Here is an 18555-nt window from a genome sequence, read left to right on the forward strand (position 1 = left end):
CAGGTCTAGGATGGGACGCATCCCCCCTGTTTTCTTTTCCACAAGGAAGTACCTGGAATAGAATCCCTGCCCTTCCTGCCCGGGTGGTACGGGCTCGACCGCATTGGCGCTGAGAAGGGCGGAGAGTTCCTCTGCAAGAACCTGCTTGTGATGGGAGCTGAAAGACTGAGCTCCCGGAGGACAATTTGGAGGCAGGGAGGTCAAATTCAGGGCGTATCCGCACCGCACTATTTGGAGAACCCACTGGTCGGAGGTTATGAGAGGCCACCTTTGGTGAAAGAATTTTAACCTCCCTCCGACCGGCAGGTCGTCCGGTACGGACACTTGTAGGGCGGCTATGTTCCCGTGGATCCAGTCAAAAGCCCGTCCCCGGCTTTTGCTGTGGAGGCGCAGGGGGCTGCTTAGGCGCACGCTATTGACGGGAACGAGCGCGCTGGGGCTGTCCCTGTGCCTGACGAGGCCTTCGGGCCGGCTGGTTGTACCTACGCTTCGCAAAAGAATAGGGTGCAGCCTGCCGAGCCCGGGAAAAACGCCCGCCCGCGGGGGCGGGTGCTGAAGGCGCCCGGTGGGAGAGCTTGTCGAGAGCGGTTTCCCGCTGATGCAGTTGGTCAACCATCTGCTCGACCTTCTCGCCAAAAATATTATCCCCCCGGCAAGGGACGTCAGCCAGTCTCTGCTGGGTGCGGTTGTCCAGGTCAGAGGCACGCAGCCATGAGAGCCTGCGCATCACTATACCTTGGGCCGCAGCACGAGATGCCACGTCACAGGTGTCAAAAATCCCCCTGGACAGGAACTTTCTGCACGCCTTCAGCTGCCTGACCACCTCCTGATATGGCCTGGACTGCTCCGGCGGGAGCTTATCGACCAGGTCCGCCAGCTGCTGCACATTGGTCCGCATGTGGATGCTCATATAGAGCAGGTAAGATTGGATGCGGGTCACGAGCATGGAGGATTGGTAGGCCTTCCTCCCAAATGAGTCCAGAGTGCGAGACTCCCGCCCCGGGGGCGCCGAGGCGGTATCCCTCGAACTCCGTGCCCTCTTGAGAGCAGAATCCACGACCGCTGAGTCATGGGGCAACTGGGGCCGCATGAGCTCTGGGTCAGAGTGGATCCTGTACTGGGACTCTGCTTTCTTGGGAATGGTGGGGTTAGTTAGTGGTCGCACCCAGTTCCGAAGCAGCGTCTCCTTCAGGACATTGTGCAGCGGTACCGTGGAGGACTCTCTAGGTGGTGATGGATAGTCGAGGACCTCGAGCATCTCGGCCCTCGGCTCTTCCACAGAGACCACGGGAAAGGGAATGCTTATAGACATATCCCGCACAAAGGAGGCAAAGGAGAGACTCTCAGGAGGGGAGAGCTTCCTCTCCGGTGACGGCGTGGGGTCCGAGGGAAGGCCCGTAGACTCCTCTGAGGAGAAATATCTCGGGTCCTCCTCTTCCCCCCACGAGTCCTCATCCTCGGTATCGGACATTAGCTCATGTAGCTGAGTCCGGTACCGGGCCCGGCTCGACGTCGAGGCACCGAGGTCTCGGTGTCGTCGAGCGGTGGACTCCCGCGCCGGCGGGGACGGAGCTCCCTCCATCGACGTCGACGGGGACTCCACCTGCGTGGCGGTCGAGACCGGCACCGCAAGCGGCGGCGGTGTCGACAGCCCCGGCGCCGGGCTAGAGCTCGCCGGCGCCACAGTCATCGGCGCCGGGGGCGCAAGCACCCCCGACGCCGGCACAGCCTGGCGCATCAGCCCTTCCAGGATCCCCGGAAGGATGGCTCTGAGGCACTCGTCCAGGCCCGCTGCCGGGAAAGGCGGTGGGGCCGGTAAGGGTGTCGGTGCCAGAAGCTGCTGGGGGCCAGGAGACGGCACCGAGGTGCCGGAACCCCGACGCGTCGGTACCTCCACCACCGACGGAGATCTCTCCTCTCTGCGATGACGCTTCGGCGTCGACTCCTCTTCAGGGTGCACCGAGGGCTCCCGGTGACGGCGCTTCTTATCTTTTTTCCGGTGCACGTCACCGGCGCCGGAGGGCATGGAGGAGGAGGAGGTCGATCCCCCTCGGTCTCGAGGTACCGGGTCCGACAGGGTTCGGTCCCGTGGCTCACGAGCTGAGGGAGTGACCGGGGCCGACTGCCCACGCGGCCTCTCAACCCCACTCTCACCGGCGGACCGGTGGGCCGACGGGACCTGTTCTCCTGGGGTCGCTGCCATCGGTGCCGATGTCTCGGGCATCGATACCGGTACCGAAGACCCGGACTTCGATACCGATGCCGTCGAGGTCGACGTCGAGGGGCCGGCGCAAGTTCCAAAAAGACGGTCCCGCAGAACTTGCCTCGCAACCTGAGTCCGTTTCCGGAGACCGAGACACAGCGCGCACTTGAGATTGTGCTCCGGCCCGAGGCACTGGAGGCACCAAGCGTGGGTGTCGGTCTGCGAGATCGGCCGGCCGCAGCGACCACACTTTTTAAATCCACTCGGGACCTTCGAGGACATCGACGGAAAAATCACGTCGGCGAAGTCAAAGTCGGCAATGGTGGCTAAAATCACACCACGAAAAAATTAGCCGACCGAGCGGCCACTAGGCCGCAACGAGGCGTCCCTGCTGGAAGCGAGGGAAAAGGGGAGCGCGTGCTCCACACGCGCGAAAATCTTTTTTTTTTTTTTTTTTTTTTTTTTTTTAACAATACAAAGAAAGAAAAGAAAGAGGAACCGAACGGGAATCCAAGCAACGATCCGCGTAAACGCGGTCGAAAAATCCGGCGGCTGAACGGAGAGAGAGGCAATTGCACAACTCTCTCCAGTCGCGGAAAAAAAGTAACTGGCGGGAGCGGTCGCGCACGGGCGGGAAGACGGCCGCGCATGCGCGGTGGGCGTGCCCTGCGTGCCGACCGTCCCGCGAAGCTTCTTCCGGTTGGTGGGGGCTGCCGCGGACGTCAACCCAGTCGTGAGAACAAGCAGCCTGCTTGTCCTCGGAGAACCAGTGTTACTCTTACAGATTAGGGTCCCAAAAAACAACAAGGCAAGCGATCTGCAAAATCAAATATGGAAAAAGAAGCCAGCAGATCAATATAACATCAGAAAGATTTTATTGAAGATACCGCATGTAAACAAATTGCCCGACAAAGGCCGTGTTTCGCCCACCAAGGGCGGCGTCAGGGGCTACAATAAACAAACAGATTGAATTATAATAAATAAAACATCAAATTTAAAATATAAAAACAACATACTTAACATATAAAAATACCACCATAGTTTCTCATATATTCATGAGCAAATAGATATGTTCAAGTTCTAATGCTGTATATCAGTGCCCTTGCTTTGCTGTTTTTATGTATATGTTCTTATATAGATATTTATTATTTATTATATATATGTTGGGAATCGTATACATACTTGTATATATATACAATTTTTAAATACATATAATGCGTTTTTTGTGATGGGATGATTTATTTATTTACTAGTTAAAAAGGCCCGTTTCTGACACAAATGAAACGGGCGCTAGCAAGTTTTTCCTCATAGTGTGTATGTTTTGGAGAGTGTATGTGAGAGTGACTGTGTGTGAGAGAGAGAGTGAAAGTGCGAGTGTGTGTGTGTGTGAGAGAGAGAGTGAGTCTGGGTGTGAGTGTGTCTGTGAGAGAGTGTGTGTGTGAGAATGTGAGTGTGTGCAATTGCGTATGTGAGACACAGTGTGATAGAGAGAGAGTGTGTTTCACACAGATACAGTGTGTGCGAGAGTGTGTGTGAGACACTGATTCTCTGTGAGACTGAGTGTATGAGACCAAGCGAGTGTGTAAGTGACTGTGTGACACAGAGAGTGAATGTGATACACTGTGAGACATAGAGTGTGTGAGAGTGAGAGACAGAAAGACATTGTCTGTGAGAGAGAAAGTGTGTGTGAGAGAGAGAGTGTGTGTGTGACAGATACCTCCCTCCCTCTCTCTCTATGGTGTCAGGCCCCCCCCTCTCTCTCTGGTGTCTCAGATTGCCGCCACTGCACCTAAGCAATTGGTGTGCTGGAGGAGGGGGAGAGAGAGAGTGTGTGTGTGGGGGGGTGGATGTGTTGGAGGGGTTCAGCTTGGAAGAAGAGGGGTGTGGGGTGTTCAGGAAGCGCTGGCAGATGAGACTGAGAGAGTGAGTGTGTGTGTGTGGGTGGGGGGGTTCAGGAAGCAATGCCAGATGACATTGTGAGTGAGTGGGGGGGGGGGGGGGGCAGGGGGTTCAGGAAGCGCTGCCAGATGAGAGAGTGAGTGTGTGTGTATGGTGTTTCAGGAAGCGCTGCCAGATGAGAGAGTGAGTGCATGTGTGTATGGGGTTTCTGGAAGCGCTGCCAGATGAGAGTGAGTGAGTGTGTGTGTGTGTGTGGGGGGGGGGGGGTGTTGGGGGGTTCAGCTTGGAAGAAGAGGGGTGTGGGTGGTTCAGGAAGCGCTGCCAGATGAGTGAGTGAGTGTGTGTGTGTGGGGGGCGGTTTTTCAAGCATTGCCAGATGAGAGTGAGTGTTTGTGGCGTGGGTTCAGGAAGCACTGGCAAATGAGAGAGTGAGTGTTTGTGTGTGTGTGTGTGTGTGTGGGGGGGGAGATGGGGTTCAGGAAGCGGGGCCAAATGAGAGTGAGTGAGTAAGTGTGTGTGTGGGGGGGGGGAGTCAGGAAGCGTTAGCAGATGAGACAGTGAGTGTGTGTGTGTGTGTGTGTGGGGGGGGGGGGGGGTTCAGGAAGCGTTGGCAGATGAGATTTTGAGTGAGAGAGTGTGTATGTTGGAGGGGTGTGTTGGTTGTGTTGGGTGGTTCAGCTTTGAAGAAGAGGGGTGTGTGGGGGGTCTGGAAGCGCTGCCAGATGAGTGAGTGTGTGTGTGGGGGGCGGTTTATCAAGCGTTTGCAGATGAGAGTGAGTTTGTGTGTGTAGGGGGGGGGGGGGGGGGTTCAGGAAGCGCTGCCAGATGAGAGTGTGTGTGTGTGTGTGGTGGTGGTGGTGGTGGGGTGGTTCAGGAACGGCTGCCAGATTAGTGAGTGACTGTGTGTGGTTGTGGCAGGGGTTTCAGGAAGCGCTGCCAGATGAGAGTGAGTGAGTGTGTGTGTGTGTGTGTGTATGGGGTTTCTGGAAGCGCTGCCATATGTGACAGAGTGTGTGGGGGGGAGGGGTGTGGGGGGGGGGGTTCAGGAACCGGTGCCAGATGAGTGAGTGTGTGTGGGGGGCAGGGGTTTCAGGAAGCGCTGCCGGATGAGAGAGTGAATATGTGTGTGGTGGGGAGGAGAGGGCTTTGCCAGATGAGTGAGTGAGTGAGTGTGTGTGTGTGGGGGCAGGGTTTTCAGGAAGCGCTGCCAGATGAGAGAGTGAGTGTGTGTATGTGTGTGTTGGGGGGGGGGGGGGGTTAGGAAGTGTGGCCAAATGAGAGTGAGTAAGTGTGTGTGTTTGGTTGGGGGGGTTCAGGAACCGCTGCCAGATGAGTGAGTGTGGGGGGGGGGGGGGGGGCAGGGGGTTTTGGAAGCGTTGTTTTGAAGATGAGGGAAGGTAGCACTGCCAGATTGCTGGTTTTTTTTCGTTTATTGCCGTCATTGCCTCCTCCGTGTGATGTCCCCCCCCCCCCCCCGCCGCCATCCCACCCACCGTTCGTTACGTTGTTTTGCTGGCAGGCGACCCAAAATCCCGCCAGCAGAAGTCCTTTGTTGTCTGCTGACTCCGCTTGTTCTTCGGCATTGCTAGCCTTTGCTGGGCGGGGTTCTGTGCGTCAGACGTCCTGCACGTGCATGACGTCAGACGCACAGAAGCCCTGCCTGCATAGGCTAGTAAATGCTGAAGTTCACGCCAGAGTCTGAAGAAAGGACTTGTGCTGGCAGGGTTTCGTGTCCCCCGCCAGCAAAGCTACGCGACGGTGGGTGGCGGCTCGGGGTGGTTGTTGCACCTCCATCATTTTGTTGGCTGGGCTTCTTTTCTTTTGATGTGCTTTGTTGGTTGTTGCGGTGGGGGGGGGGGGGGGGGGGTGTTGTTCCTCGGTCATTCTGTGTGCGGGGCTTCATTTTAACTCCTTAGCTTTTGGGTGGTTTGCGAGGTTGTTTCCCAGCGTTTCCTAGGCAGGGGGAGGAGTGTTTCCCTACTCCTCCCCCTGCCTGAATGCGGTCCCTTCTTTCGTTTTTCCGCCCTCGACGTCATTATGTTTGACGCGAGGGCGGGGCAGCGAGTCTTGGTCAGTGGCTTCACCACCACGAACTTACGAACCGTTCTGGGAGTCTGAGTGACTTCAGAACGTTGTCCTCAGAACGTTGAGGGTGCGTTTTATTATATTAGATTTGTATTAAGTGGTCCTTTCTATGTATACCACATACTTATTTATTCATGTTTAGATTTTATATACATGTATGTATAACATTTTATTATCATTTTATAGCTTATACATTATCTATTTGCTCATGAATATATGAGAAACTATGGTGGTATTTTTATATGTTAAGTATGTTGTTTTTATATTTTAAATTTGATGTTTTATTTATTATAATTCAATCTGTTTGTTTATTGTAGCCCCTGACGCAGCCCTTGGTGGGCGAAACACGGCCTGTGTCGGGCAATTTGATTACATGCGGTATCTTCAATAAAATCTTTCTGATGTTATATTGATCTGCTGGCTTCTTTTTCCATACTCTTACAGATTATGCACACTTCCAAAATCAATAATACATCTAATTTTAAACACAGATATAGTCTTTAATCAGTTTCACATGCACTGGTGTGTCTCTGAATGGAATCCTACTCTCTCTCAGCAGCACCTTTATTCAACTGACAATAGGATTCAAAAAACATTACACCACACAATCAAATAATAACACCATGTTTGCTGCATACCTCATGTGAATACCTACCCTTTTAACAACATAAAGAGTATGTTCTGTTGGGTGCAGATGTACTCCACTGTGGGCGTTCTTGTACCAATTTGCCTTCTTAGAATGTTGTTAAAGATCTGTGCAACATCTTTTTTGCCCTGTTAAAGTGAGAGCAAGCTGGTTAAATGAACTGTCCAGAATGGATAGATGCTGCATGCTCCAGTCTGACCAATGAGTTAAAAAAAAATTATTTCAAACATCAAGACTCCTCACATAGTTTGTAACAACTTTAAATTGTATACACACATAAAGATAAAGAAATAGTCTATTAATGCTTCAGTCTGGGACTTTAAAATCTGTATGTGACAATGTCTATTGCCATAATACTGACCATCTTTCCTTGCGAGTCTTCTGACATACATTTGATATGAAAAAGTAAAGTTGGTGTTATTAGAAAAGATGCACATTTCCAACTTACATTTCTGTAATGTATAAGACCAATAAAATGCACAAGACACAATGGGCTCCCTAGAAGCAGCATATTTACAGTGAAGTCAATAAACATGGTAAAATTATGTATAATCATACCTGATAATTTTCTTTCCATTAATCATAGCTGATCAATCCATAGACTGGTGGGTTGTGTCCATCTACCAGCAGGTGGAGATAGAGAGCAAACTTTTGCCTCCCTATATGTGGTCATGTGCTGCCGGAAACTCCTCAGTATGTCGATATCAAAGCTCCATCCGCAGGACTCAGCACTTAGAGAATTACACCCACGAAGGGACACTCTGCCCAGCTCACCACCGCCGAAACGGGGGAGGGGAATTAACCCAGCTCATCCCCACACAAGTGGGGGAGGGGAATCCGTCCAGCTCATCCCCGCGGAGCGGGGAGAGGGACACCACGCCCGCCGATGCGGGGGGATCTGGCTTATCCTGCAACCGCAACCGCGGGAGGAGCTGACTGACCCCAACACCGCCGAAGCGGGAGGGGTACAAAGCTGCCCTACAGCCGCACGAAGCGGGAGGGAGTGCCGGCAGAATTTATGTCTCAATCCAGCCCCGTAAAACGGGGGGGAGAGGAATGCAGCAGCTCACTGTAACACAAACTCGTCTCAACTCTTGAAGAATCCAAGTGAAAAAACTTGAACACGAAGTCTTTCTGAAGTAACTGAAGACTAAACTTGCAGCTGAAATGCAATCAGAATAAAAACAGTACAGATATCTGGGAGGGGCTATGGATTGATCAGCTATGATTAATGGAAAGAAAATTATCAGGTATGATTATACATAATTTTACCTTCCATATCATCAAGCTGATCAATCCATAGACTGGTGGGATGTACCGAAGCAGTACTCACCCAGGGCGGGACATTGACATCCCTGACCTCAACACTGAAGCTCCAAACCGGGCCTCCGCCCGTGCAGCCACAGTCAAACGGTAATGCTTGGAGAATGTATGAGCCGAAGCCCAAGTTGCCGCCTTGCATATCTCTTCCAAGGAGACGGATCCGGCCTCTGCCATCGAGGCCACCTGAGCTCTTGTGGAGTGAGCCTTCAGCTGGATAGGCGGCACCTTCCCCGCGGCCACATAAGCCGCTGCAATGGCTTCCTTGACCCATCTTGCCCCTGTAGGCTTAGCAGCCTGCAGACCCTTACGAGGACCTGCAAACAGGACAAACAGATGATCCGATTTCCGGAAATCATTGGTCACTTCCAAGTATCTGATGATGACTCGTCTCACATCCAGATATTTAAGAGCAGAGTACTCCTCTGGGTAGTCCTCCCTACGAAAGGAAGGGAGACAGAGCTGCTGATTCACATGGAAGCGAGAACCAATCTTGGGCAGGAAGGAAGGCACTGTGCGAATAGTCACTCCTGCCTCAGTGAACTGCAGAAAAGGCTCTCGACATGAGAGCGCCTGGAGCTCGGAAACTCTTCTGGCTGAAGTGATAGCCACCAAAAAGACTGCTTTCAACATCAGGTCTTTCAGAGATGCCCTCGACAAGGGTTCCAAAGGCGGCTTCTGCAATGCTCTTAGCACCAGGTTGAGATTCCACGCAGGCACCACTGAGTGCAGAGGAGGGCGCAGGTGATTAACTCCCTTGAGAAAGCGCACCACATCTGGCTGCGAAGCCAGGGAAACACCCTTCAGGCGGCCCCTGAAGCAAGCCAGAGCCGCTACCTGGACTTTAAGGGAACTGAGCGACAGGCCTTTCTCCAGACCTTCTTGCAGGAACGCCAACACTGAAGAAATTGGAGCAGTGAAGGGAGAAAGTGAGCCTGCTTCACACCACGCTGCAAAGATACGCCAAACCCTGGCGTAAGCAGTAGAAGTAGAGCGCTTCCTCGCTCTCAGCATAGTGGCGATGACCTTGTCTGAGAAGCCCTTCTTCCTCAGACGCTGCCGCTCAATAGCCAGGCTGTAAGACCAAAGGGAGAGGGATCCTCCATCACCACGGGACCCTGATGTAACAGGCCCTGCTCCACTGACAGCCGCAGAGGATCGTCGACTGAGAGCCTGAACAAGTCCGCATACCAGGGACGTCTGGGCCAATCCGGACCCACCAGGATTACCCTGCCGGGATGCTTTGCCACCCGGTCTAGCACCCTGCCCAACATGGGCCAGGGCGGGAACACATAGAGGAGCTCTTGTGTCGGCCACTGTTGGAGAAGAGCATCTACTCCCAGGGATCGAGGGTCCCGTCCTCTGCTGAAAAAGCGCGGCACTTGGCCATTGGCCGATGACGCCATCAGATCTAGGCTCGGCTGGCCCCAGCGCTTCGTGATGTCCAAGAACGCCTGAGCAGATAGTTGCCACTCTCCGGGCTCCAAGGTATGGCGACTGAGAAAGTCCGCCTTGACATTCATGACTCCGGCAATGTGGGCCGCTGAAAGCTGCTCCAGGTTCGCTTCCGCCCACTGGCAAAGACTCATAGCCTCCTTGGCTAGAGGGGCGCTCTTGGTACCTCCCTGGCGGTTGATATAGGCCACAGCCGTGGCATTGTCCGACAGGACCCGTACAGGCTTCAACACCAGTACCGGGATGAACTCCAATAACACCAACCGAATGGCTCTGAGTTCCAGGAGGTTGATAGACCACTTGCCTCTGCAGGAGACTAGAGCCCCTGCGCTGTCCTTCCCAAGCAGTGGGCTCCCCAGCCCATCAAAGAGGCGTCTGTCGTGACGACAATCCACTCCGGGGTCACCAGAGGCAATCCTGCAGACAACTTGTCTGTCTGCGTCCACCAGCTCAGCGCCTTGCGCACTGCTGGGTCCACGGGAAGGCGCACAGCATAATCCTCCGACATCGGAGTCCAGCGCAGCAGCAGAGATAGCTGTAGTGGTCTCATATGAGCCCTGGCCCAGGGCACTACTTCCATCGTGGCCGTCATAGAGCCCAACAGCTGCACGTAGTCCCAAGCCCGAATAGGAGAGGCTACTAGGAACTAGTCCACCTGAGCCTGAAGCTTGACAATCCGATTGTCTGGCAGGAACACTCTGCCCACTTGGGTGTCGAATCGAACTTCCAGATACACCAGGGACTGAGTCGGGCGCAGCTGGCTCTTCTTCTTCCAGTTGATGATCCATCCCAGGGAGCTCAAAAGAGCAATTACCCGGTCCATAGCTTTGCCGCACTCTGCATAAGAGGGGGCTCGGATCAACCAGTCGTCCAGATAAGGATGGACTTGTACTCCTTCCTTTAGCAGGAAGGCCGCTATGACCCCCATTACTTTGGAAAAGGTCCGCGGAGCAGTAGCCAACCCGAAAGGGAGGGCTCTGAACTGGAAGTGTCGTCTCAGGACTGTAAAACGCAGAAAGCGTTGGAGAGGAGGCCAGATGGGAATATGCAGGTACGCTTCCTTGATGTCCAAGGAAGCCAAGAACTCTCCTGCCTTCACTGCCGCTATAACAGAGCGGAGAGTCTCCATGCGAAAGTGCCTCACTTTCCAGGCCCGATTGACCCCTTTGAGGTCGAGGATAGGCCGGACAGAACCTCCTTTCTTTGGAACCACAAAGTAAATGGAGTAACGTCCCTTGCCAATCTGATTTTTTGGCACCGGAACGACCGCACCCCGGCGGATCAGGTTGTCCAAGGTCTGCTGCACTACCACAGCTTGACCGGAGACTTGCAGGGAGAGAGTACAAACCCGTCTCTTAAGGGTTGGCAGAACTCTAGCTTGTAGCCGTCTCTGATGACTTCCAGCACCCACGCGTCTGAAGTTATAGTGGTCCACTCGCCCAGAAACGAGGACAGCCGTCCTCCAATCTGCACTGGGGCGTGGACCAAGGCCCCGTCATAGAGTACGAGACCCTGGGGGAGGACCGGAGGGAGCACCTCCGGGACGGCGGTCTCTGCGAAAGGAATGCTGCTTGGGGGAGAAATTCCTCTTGAAGGAATAGGGGGCAGAGGAACCCGACTTGCCCGGGCGGTACCGATGGGCTTCCTGCAACCGTCCTCTGGAGGTATCGGGACGAGTACTAACCCGAGCCCTGACCTCTGGTAATTTCTTGCCCTTAGACGTGCCGAGATCGGTCACGATTTTGTCCAGCTCGACCCCAAAGAGCAGCTTGCCTTTAAAAGGCAATCTAGCCAGGCGGGATTTAGAGGCGTGGTCAGCAGACCAATGTTTCAGCCAAAGCCACCGCCGCGCAGAGACTGTCTGAGCCATGCCTTTAGCTGAGGCTCTCCAGACATCATACAGCAAGTCTGCCAAATAGGCTAAGCCCGATTCCAGGGCCGGCCAATCAGCCCTCAAGGAATGATCCGAGGGGGAAGCCCGCTGCACCATAGTCCGGCACGCCCTGGCCACATAGGAGCCGCAAACTGAGGCCTGCAAACTTAAAGCAGCTGCCTCAAAGGACGACCTTAAGGCCGCCTCCAATCTTCTGTCTTGGGCGTCCTTTAGGGCCGTGCCACCTTCCACCGGCAACGCCGTTTTCTTAGTCACCGCAGTGATTAAAGAATCCACGGTAGGCCACAGATAGGCCTCACGTTCATTCACAGCCAAAGGACAGAGGCGGGACATAGCCCTAGCCACTTTAAGGCTCGTTTCCGGGACATCCCATTGAGCCGCAATTAAGGTGTGCATGGCATCATGCACGTGGAAGGTTCTAGGCGGGCGCTTCGTCCCCAGCATAATGGCAGAGCCAACAGGGGCTGAGGGAGAGACGTCCTCCGGAGAGGAAATCTTCAAAGTGTCCATGGCCTGTAACAACAGGTTGGGCAAATCCTCTGGGCTAAAAAGCCGCGCTGCAGAGGGGTCATCCGCTCCATCCGAGCGGGAATCTATCTCCTCCAAGGAATCCACAAAGGATCGTTGGGAGACCTCAGACACGCTGCCCTCATCTACATCGGAGGAGACAAAAGTCCTCCAAGGCCTGGAAATCAACCCGAGGGCGTTTACCTCTGGGAACCTCAACCTCTTTATCAGAAGAGGGAGCAGGGGCAGCGTTTTGCATGAGGAAAGCCTGATGCAGCAGCAAAACAAACTCGGGGGAGAAACCCCCCAGACTGTGCACTTCCGCAGCCTGGGCAACAGCCCTAGACGCACTCTCAACCGGCGCTCGCAATAGCGGGGGAGAGACATGCTGCGCATCCAAAATGGCGTCCGACGCGAAACTCCGTGAAGGAGCCGCGCGGGAAGAACGGCGCTTAACTTTAGCCGCTTTTGTGCCGTCGCCCAAATTAAGGGCGTTCATGGCATTAATGTCTCCAACCTCAAGGGCGGCCCCGAAGAAGCCGTCCGAGCCGCGTGGCCGGCCAAGATGGCGGAGGCGAGGAGCGGGGGATGGGCGTTTATGGCGGGAAAAAACCGCCACGCCGGAGGAACGACCGGGACATTCATCGGTCACTAAACTATCACCCATCAAGGGCGAATCAGGTTGTAAAACCCCCGCATCCCCTCTAGAAGCGCTCCAGCGATCCGGGGAGCGACCCTTTGCGCCCTCGCCCTCCGACGCCATTGCCACGAGGGGAAGAATCGGGGAACCCCCTGCCCGCTATAAAAAGGTAAAATTACCTGCTTGCCGCTCCGAGCTGTAACGAACTGGTGTCCCAGTGAGTAGCTGCAATGAACGTTTAAAGAAACGTCGAATTAAACGCCTTTAAAGACGTTTAAAAATATTTTTTTTTTTTTTTTTTTTTTTTTAAACGGAGCCAGCGGGAGGGGGGAGAAAAGGAGGGACCTGGCACCACCAGGTTTGCACTTGCTCAAAAGAGCCCTCAACCCCAGGCCTCAACAAAACCTAAGGATTAGGCTTGGAGGCCTAGCCAGAGCTGCTGCTGTGTGTGACCACCACCTGCTGAGATAGAGAACATACTGAGGAGTTTCCGGCAGCACATGACCACATATAGGGAGGCAAAAGTTTGCTCTCTATCTCCACCTGCTGGTAGATGGACACAACCCACCAGTCTATGGATTGATCAGCTTGATGATATGGAAATGCCTCCTGCAGTCTTACATAGCTGGCATTAAATCGGTTGAAAAGTTACAACTAAAAACATAACTTGAACAGCCAACAATAACTTGTACTTAGCATAAAGGCAGCTATAAAGATCATACTGGGAAATCGCCAATCAGATATGCTAGCATAGAATTTTCCACTGTGCTAACACTACCTAATGAAATAAAGTCCTGGTACCAGGACAGCGCAGGAGTTCTGCTCTCAGAATACTGCAACAACATACATCAGTGGTGATTCAAACTGCACATGTATAGTCACACGTGTCTCTATTCTTCCTATAAACCAGGGGCGTAGCTACGGGTGGGCCTGGGTGGGCCCAGGCCCGCTCAATCTGAACTCAGGCCCGCCCAATTTATCCTGATAGGTGCAGGTTAACAGTGGGAGTACACAGCCTTTCTGTGCTCGCTCATCCACATGCAGCCTGCACTGCAGCCAGAAGCTCTCCTCTGATCCTCCTCCTCCACAGAAGTACAAACCTTCTTTTTTTTTTTTTTTTTTTAAAGTGCACCGATCCAAAGGTCTGTTGCAGCGGGGTGCCACACGCCTACTGCCCTTCCTGGCGTAGTTTTAATTAATCTGCTTCTGTATCTCTGTGTGAAATCTGCTGACAATTTATGGGGCTGCCGTGTTTTTAAATTATTTTTCCCCCCGTAGGTTCACTAGTTCGTGCCTAATTTTATATCCTTACAACTGAATCATACAGTAATGCCAAGGAGAAGAATATTAGCTGTGAAATAATATTAGCTTAACTAGAACTTTCTGATCAAATGCTCGACTTTTTTTTTTTTACCCAGACCCCCTCCCTGTAGAACGAGGTACCGGAGAACGCCTAAAAAGCCCTCTGAGGATGGGGGGGAGGTGAAAGCGGGGTGTCTCTATGCACACTAAAAGCCTGCAGCCCGTGACACAAGGCACCAGCTTCTTGAAGGGGAATGCAATCGCCTGTCTGGCAGCATTCTTAGGTCATGCTGGACAACTGACGGGAAGGTGTTTAAGGTGGGTGTAAGAGTGGATGAGGCTGTCTCAGAAGCTTTTCCTTTAAGCAATTGTATTCCATTGTGCAATAAAACGTTACTGGGAGCAAGAGATTAGGGCTTGTAAGTACTTCCTGAGAACTGTACGCTTCTTTATCTGCCTCCTGTCCTGTTGACAAAGAGACACCCCAGCCGGCCCAGCAAAGACAGACAAAACTGTGCAGAGGGTTGCTGGCTGTTTCTCAAGATATGGTTACTGGTCTGCTATAAGAATTAAGTAGATCTAGGCTATCAAAAATCTTTCCCTATCCCTATTTCAAGATGCTTTGAGATCATTTTGAATCAAAAGTTAATTACTATTGTAGAAGTTTACTTAGTGAGCCCATGCTGCAGGAAGTGACTGCAGCAAGCAGAAAACTCGGAGCCAAGCATGTTTTGTTTTGAGGAGGGTTCCGTGCCCCACCTGCAGGGCTCTGGGGCAAATCCTGATATTCCTTCTGTGACACGACTGCCTCCGAGCTGGGTCTTCTGCTTGCACTTCCAGGTGCTGCTCCATGTCATGCAGCTCCCTGGCTCTTGATATGTCCAGTGAGCCGGCTGACTGCTCTCTACCTGGATTTTGCAGGTAAGTGTGCCAGCTGGCTGCCTTCTCTGCCCCTGATGACTGAGAAAATGGCACAGCTGGTCTTTGCTTTGGTGCCTTGGAAAAGTTTGCTTTGAAGCACTGCAGAAGACTTTTTGGCCAGAGCTGACTTTGTGTGGAATTTATAGTCTTTGATTCTACCCATTTAAATCTATGCTGCAGGTCCCATAAAGATATCCCGATAAGGTTGTTAGAAAGCCAGGACTGATCTGAAATCGCTTTCTTGGAACTGGGTAACTTGGTAGGTCTGGGTGCAGCAGACAGTGTTATCAAACTTGGAAAGTGCCAGCGTTCTTGAAAAGGTTAGGGTCAGTAATTCAATCAAGTGCATTCAAAGGCATTATCCCAAGAAACACTATTCATACCTGTATACATAGTGCCCACCCATATTAGCTCTGGGCCCACCCAAAATGTCAGGTCTGGCTACGCCACTGCTATATACAGCATAAGGTCATGAGTGTGGAAATTAACAAACAGCATATGGACCACAGATAGCCAAGACCTGCTGTGTCACACATATGACACATGTACCTCTTCCTATGAGCCCTTCCAGCCTCTGGTGGGACTTTCAGTGCTTCCTTAGCTTTTGTTTTAGATGTATAAGCCATTCCTCATCCCCATCACACCCACAATGCCTGGGGTTCAGGGAGAGAGAGGGGCTGTACAAGATTTTTGTAACTGTAAGTGTATCTTGGGCTTCAAAAGGTTGAGAAATACTATCCTAGTGTTCTGAGTTATATACCTCATCACAGCTGTGCTTTCAGACTGGTGCACAGCAACCACTTCATATTTTAGCACTATTTCATTATGAAACCAGAGCTGAAATGTGCAGAAACCACACATTTTGCTATCATAAGATTTTAAAACTTAAAACATTTCTGAAAGAATTTATGGTATACTGAATATGGACATTCTGAATTTTTAGGTAAAAGTGCACTGGACCCGAGTTCAATTCCTGGGCTTTCACTGGGGTTGCTGTGGAGTTGAAGTTTACAGCTTTTTCTGGAGGGCGAGTCTAAGCTATTGTACAATTGTAACCCCTATTCTCCAGGCTCAACTTGCACACATACTGAATTTCAGACATCACTGCAGTAGCTGGGATAGAGGTAGACAGAGGGCTAGAATGGCTATAAAATAGGAGGAAAAGTTTAGGTAGTGATGCATGAATGTTCAGGGTGCCACTGTTTAACAGAGGTTAGCTCCAATTGAATAGGAAGCCCACAGGAGGAGGAGAAGGAAACTGTGGTCTAAAAATAGAAAATAAATGAAAAAAACAACAACATATTTTATGCCTCTCAGAAGTTTGTTGCCTTACCTCAAAATCAATAAGTTGTAAATCAGCCACGAGAGTGCTAAGGAGACCACTGTTGTATAATTCCTGAGCAAGCTGTGCCACAGATTCTGTCTGTGGCTCTTTCTCATTGGTTCCATACAAGATGTCTTTCATGGCCACCAGATTTTTTGAGACTTCTTCTGTAGCCTGATGAAGATAACCAATAATTTAGAAAATGGAAAACTCCAAGAATGCTTTCATTTCAGTTTATTCTGGGAAACTCCCTCTACTTTAATTAAAAAAAACAAAACAAAACAGAATATACAAACATCTGCAATGGTGACAATCAACCTTTCTGGGGAAAGAATGAAAACAAATCTACGCTCACAAGCTGAGATGCATCTTCCAACAGACAAACCACAAAAGAAGCAGTCAATTAATGAATTAACCTAACCTAGATATGTCACACAAACAAGTTAGGGGGCTCTGAACTATGCAATAAGAATGAATCAGAGTCCATGATAGTTGGCTTCTGATAGAAATCAAGGCCACTTTTCATTTTTAGGCTAAGAGAAAGTAATAAAATGCATTACAGAGAGATTGTGTCCATCTACCCTGACATGCATACAACTGTCTGCTATCGTCATATTAAATAGTGAGGCAGGGCAAACAGCATGTGAGGCACAAAATTCATTAAGAACTTTTGTGTACTCCAGAAAGGAATACACTTTTCTAAAACTTGCTTCTTTACTTATAAAATTGGAGGAATACAGAAAGATATGCAGAATTTCACTTTTCTCTTAAGGGAAGACTAACTTTAAAGTCAAATGTTTCACAGGTTTGTTGAAGAATTTGAGAAAACTAAACTTTTGACCAATAAAAGTACTTATAAATTAGAAAATGTTTTTTATTATTACCAAAAACAAATCAAGTGCAAGTGAACCATAGCATCTAAGCATGAACTTTGTTTTCCATACATTGCCCTAGGCAAACATAATCTATGGAATTTTGAATGCGAAGAATTACATAACTGGGAAAGTAATGACTCATGTTGGTCTCTCCTTCTCATCTTTTAAAAGAAATGCTAGATCCAACTAAGTCACTCAATGGGCCAAGGCAACTGATACATTTAGTTCCCAAATATCAAGGTTGTCCAGTCCCCATTGCAGAAGTCAAGAAAAACAGCTGGTCACACATCTCATCATAGAAACTGTAGTGTCAGACATTATACAGTTATCTTCCTATTGTTTAGTTAAAAGAGGAGCTTTGATGCCGAGGCAAATCTGAAAAAGAGGACGAAACAAAACCTTGACACACGTTATCCATATTGAGTTTTTGCATCAAAACTAATTACTGAAAGATACTATATTCAAATAAAGCGCTACCAATTTTAATGTCTTAGCTGCAATGAGGTCGATCTTCTTTGTACATGGTACCACAGGACTGGACTGATTGGGAAATGGTGTTACGCTCAAATATTTTCTCCAATTGTAAGACTTCTTACAATATCTACTATTAAAGAATATTCCACTTAAAAAGAATTCACCATTGTCTGAAAAATCCTTGCAAGAGAAATCCATGATTTTGTTGTGACATGCAGAAATGTACTTGTAGAGTGTGCCGGAGATGTCTGTATCCCATCATATTTGCCCAAACTGATGTGCAGTGATGGACCACTATAGTTAATGCAGATCACAACAACAGAATAAAAGTATTTGCTAGTGGCATGAAAGCTCTTCTTTAATCTAAACATCCTTAGTTTACAGTCAACTGATAAAAAAATGGGTAAATAAAATTTTTCATGGAAACAGAAATATTAGTAAGTAGGTGAAAATATGACTGCACCAATATGGTATGATGATTATGATTTTTCCCAAGAATGAAAAGTACTAAAGAAGTTAACACAATGGCTAAACACACTTCAACTATATTTAGACAGTTTTCTGAACTGCACAGTTATAAATATCAAAGAACCACCAAAGATATTCTAGCTCTCTTCTTCTCAACTCTCTCCTTGAAGTACACTGAGCAAGGCAGATTTTCAGGATCATAAACATGCCCATAAAAATGTAGGAAATAGATTTGCATACACTGAAGATTCATTATACGCAAATTTCTCTCGTGCATATTCATTGTGATAATACTGAACACGTGACTGGCTAGGTGTTGCCTACAGGAGAGGGTTGAAAAAGCTGTGAAGATGGGAAAATTAGGTTCTTACCATGATAATTTTCTTTCCTTTAGTCATAGCAGATGAAGCCATTATGTATGGGTTGTGTCCATCAACCAGCAGGGGGAGATAGAGAGCACTCAACTTTTCACAGTGCCTCATGGCCAGCTAGCTCCACTGCCTCTTCAGTGTTTGAAGCTTCCAAAGCAGTATGGCAAACCG

General features: G+C 50.3%; 1 protein-coding gene across 2 annotated transcripts in view; it reads right to left on the reverse strand.

Annotated features, from left to right (window-relative positions):
- CAB39 (calcium binding protein 39) overlaps positions 1-18555 on the reverse strand; it is a 235191-nt gene that overhangs the window by 54437 nt on the left and 162199 nt on the right. For both annotated transcript variants that reach the window (XM_030215807.1, XM_030215808.1), the window contains 2 exons: positions 16206-16370; positions 6843-6961 (listed from right to left, as the gene is read on the reverse strand). In XM_030215807.1, coding sequence (XP_030071667.1) covers positions 6843-6961; positions 16206-16370 — 284 coding nt within the window. The remainder of the gene's footprint in view (positions 1-6842; positions 6962-16205; positions 16371-18555) is intronic.

Source organism: Microcaecilia unicolor, chromosome 10, assembly GCF_901765095.1.
Source record: "Microcaecilia unicolor chromosome 10, aMicUni1.1, whole genome shotgun sequence".
Lineage (NCBI taxonomy): Eukaryota > Metazoa > Chordata > Amphibia > Gymnophiona > Siphonopidae > Microcaecilia > Microcaecilia unicolor.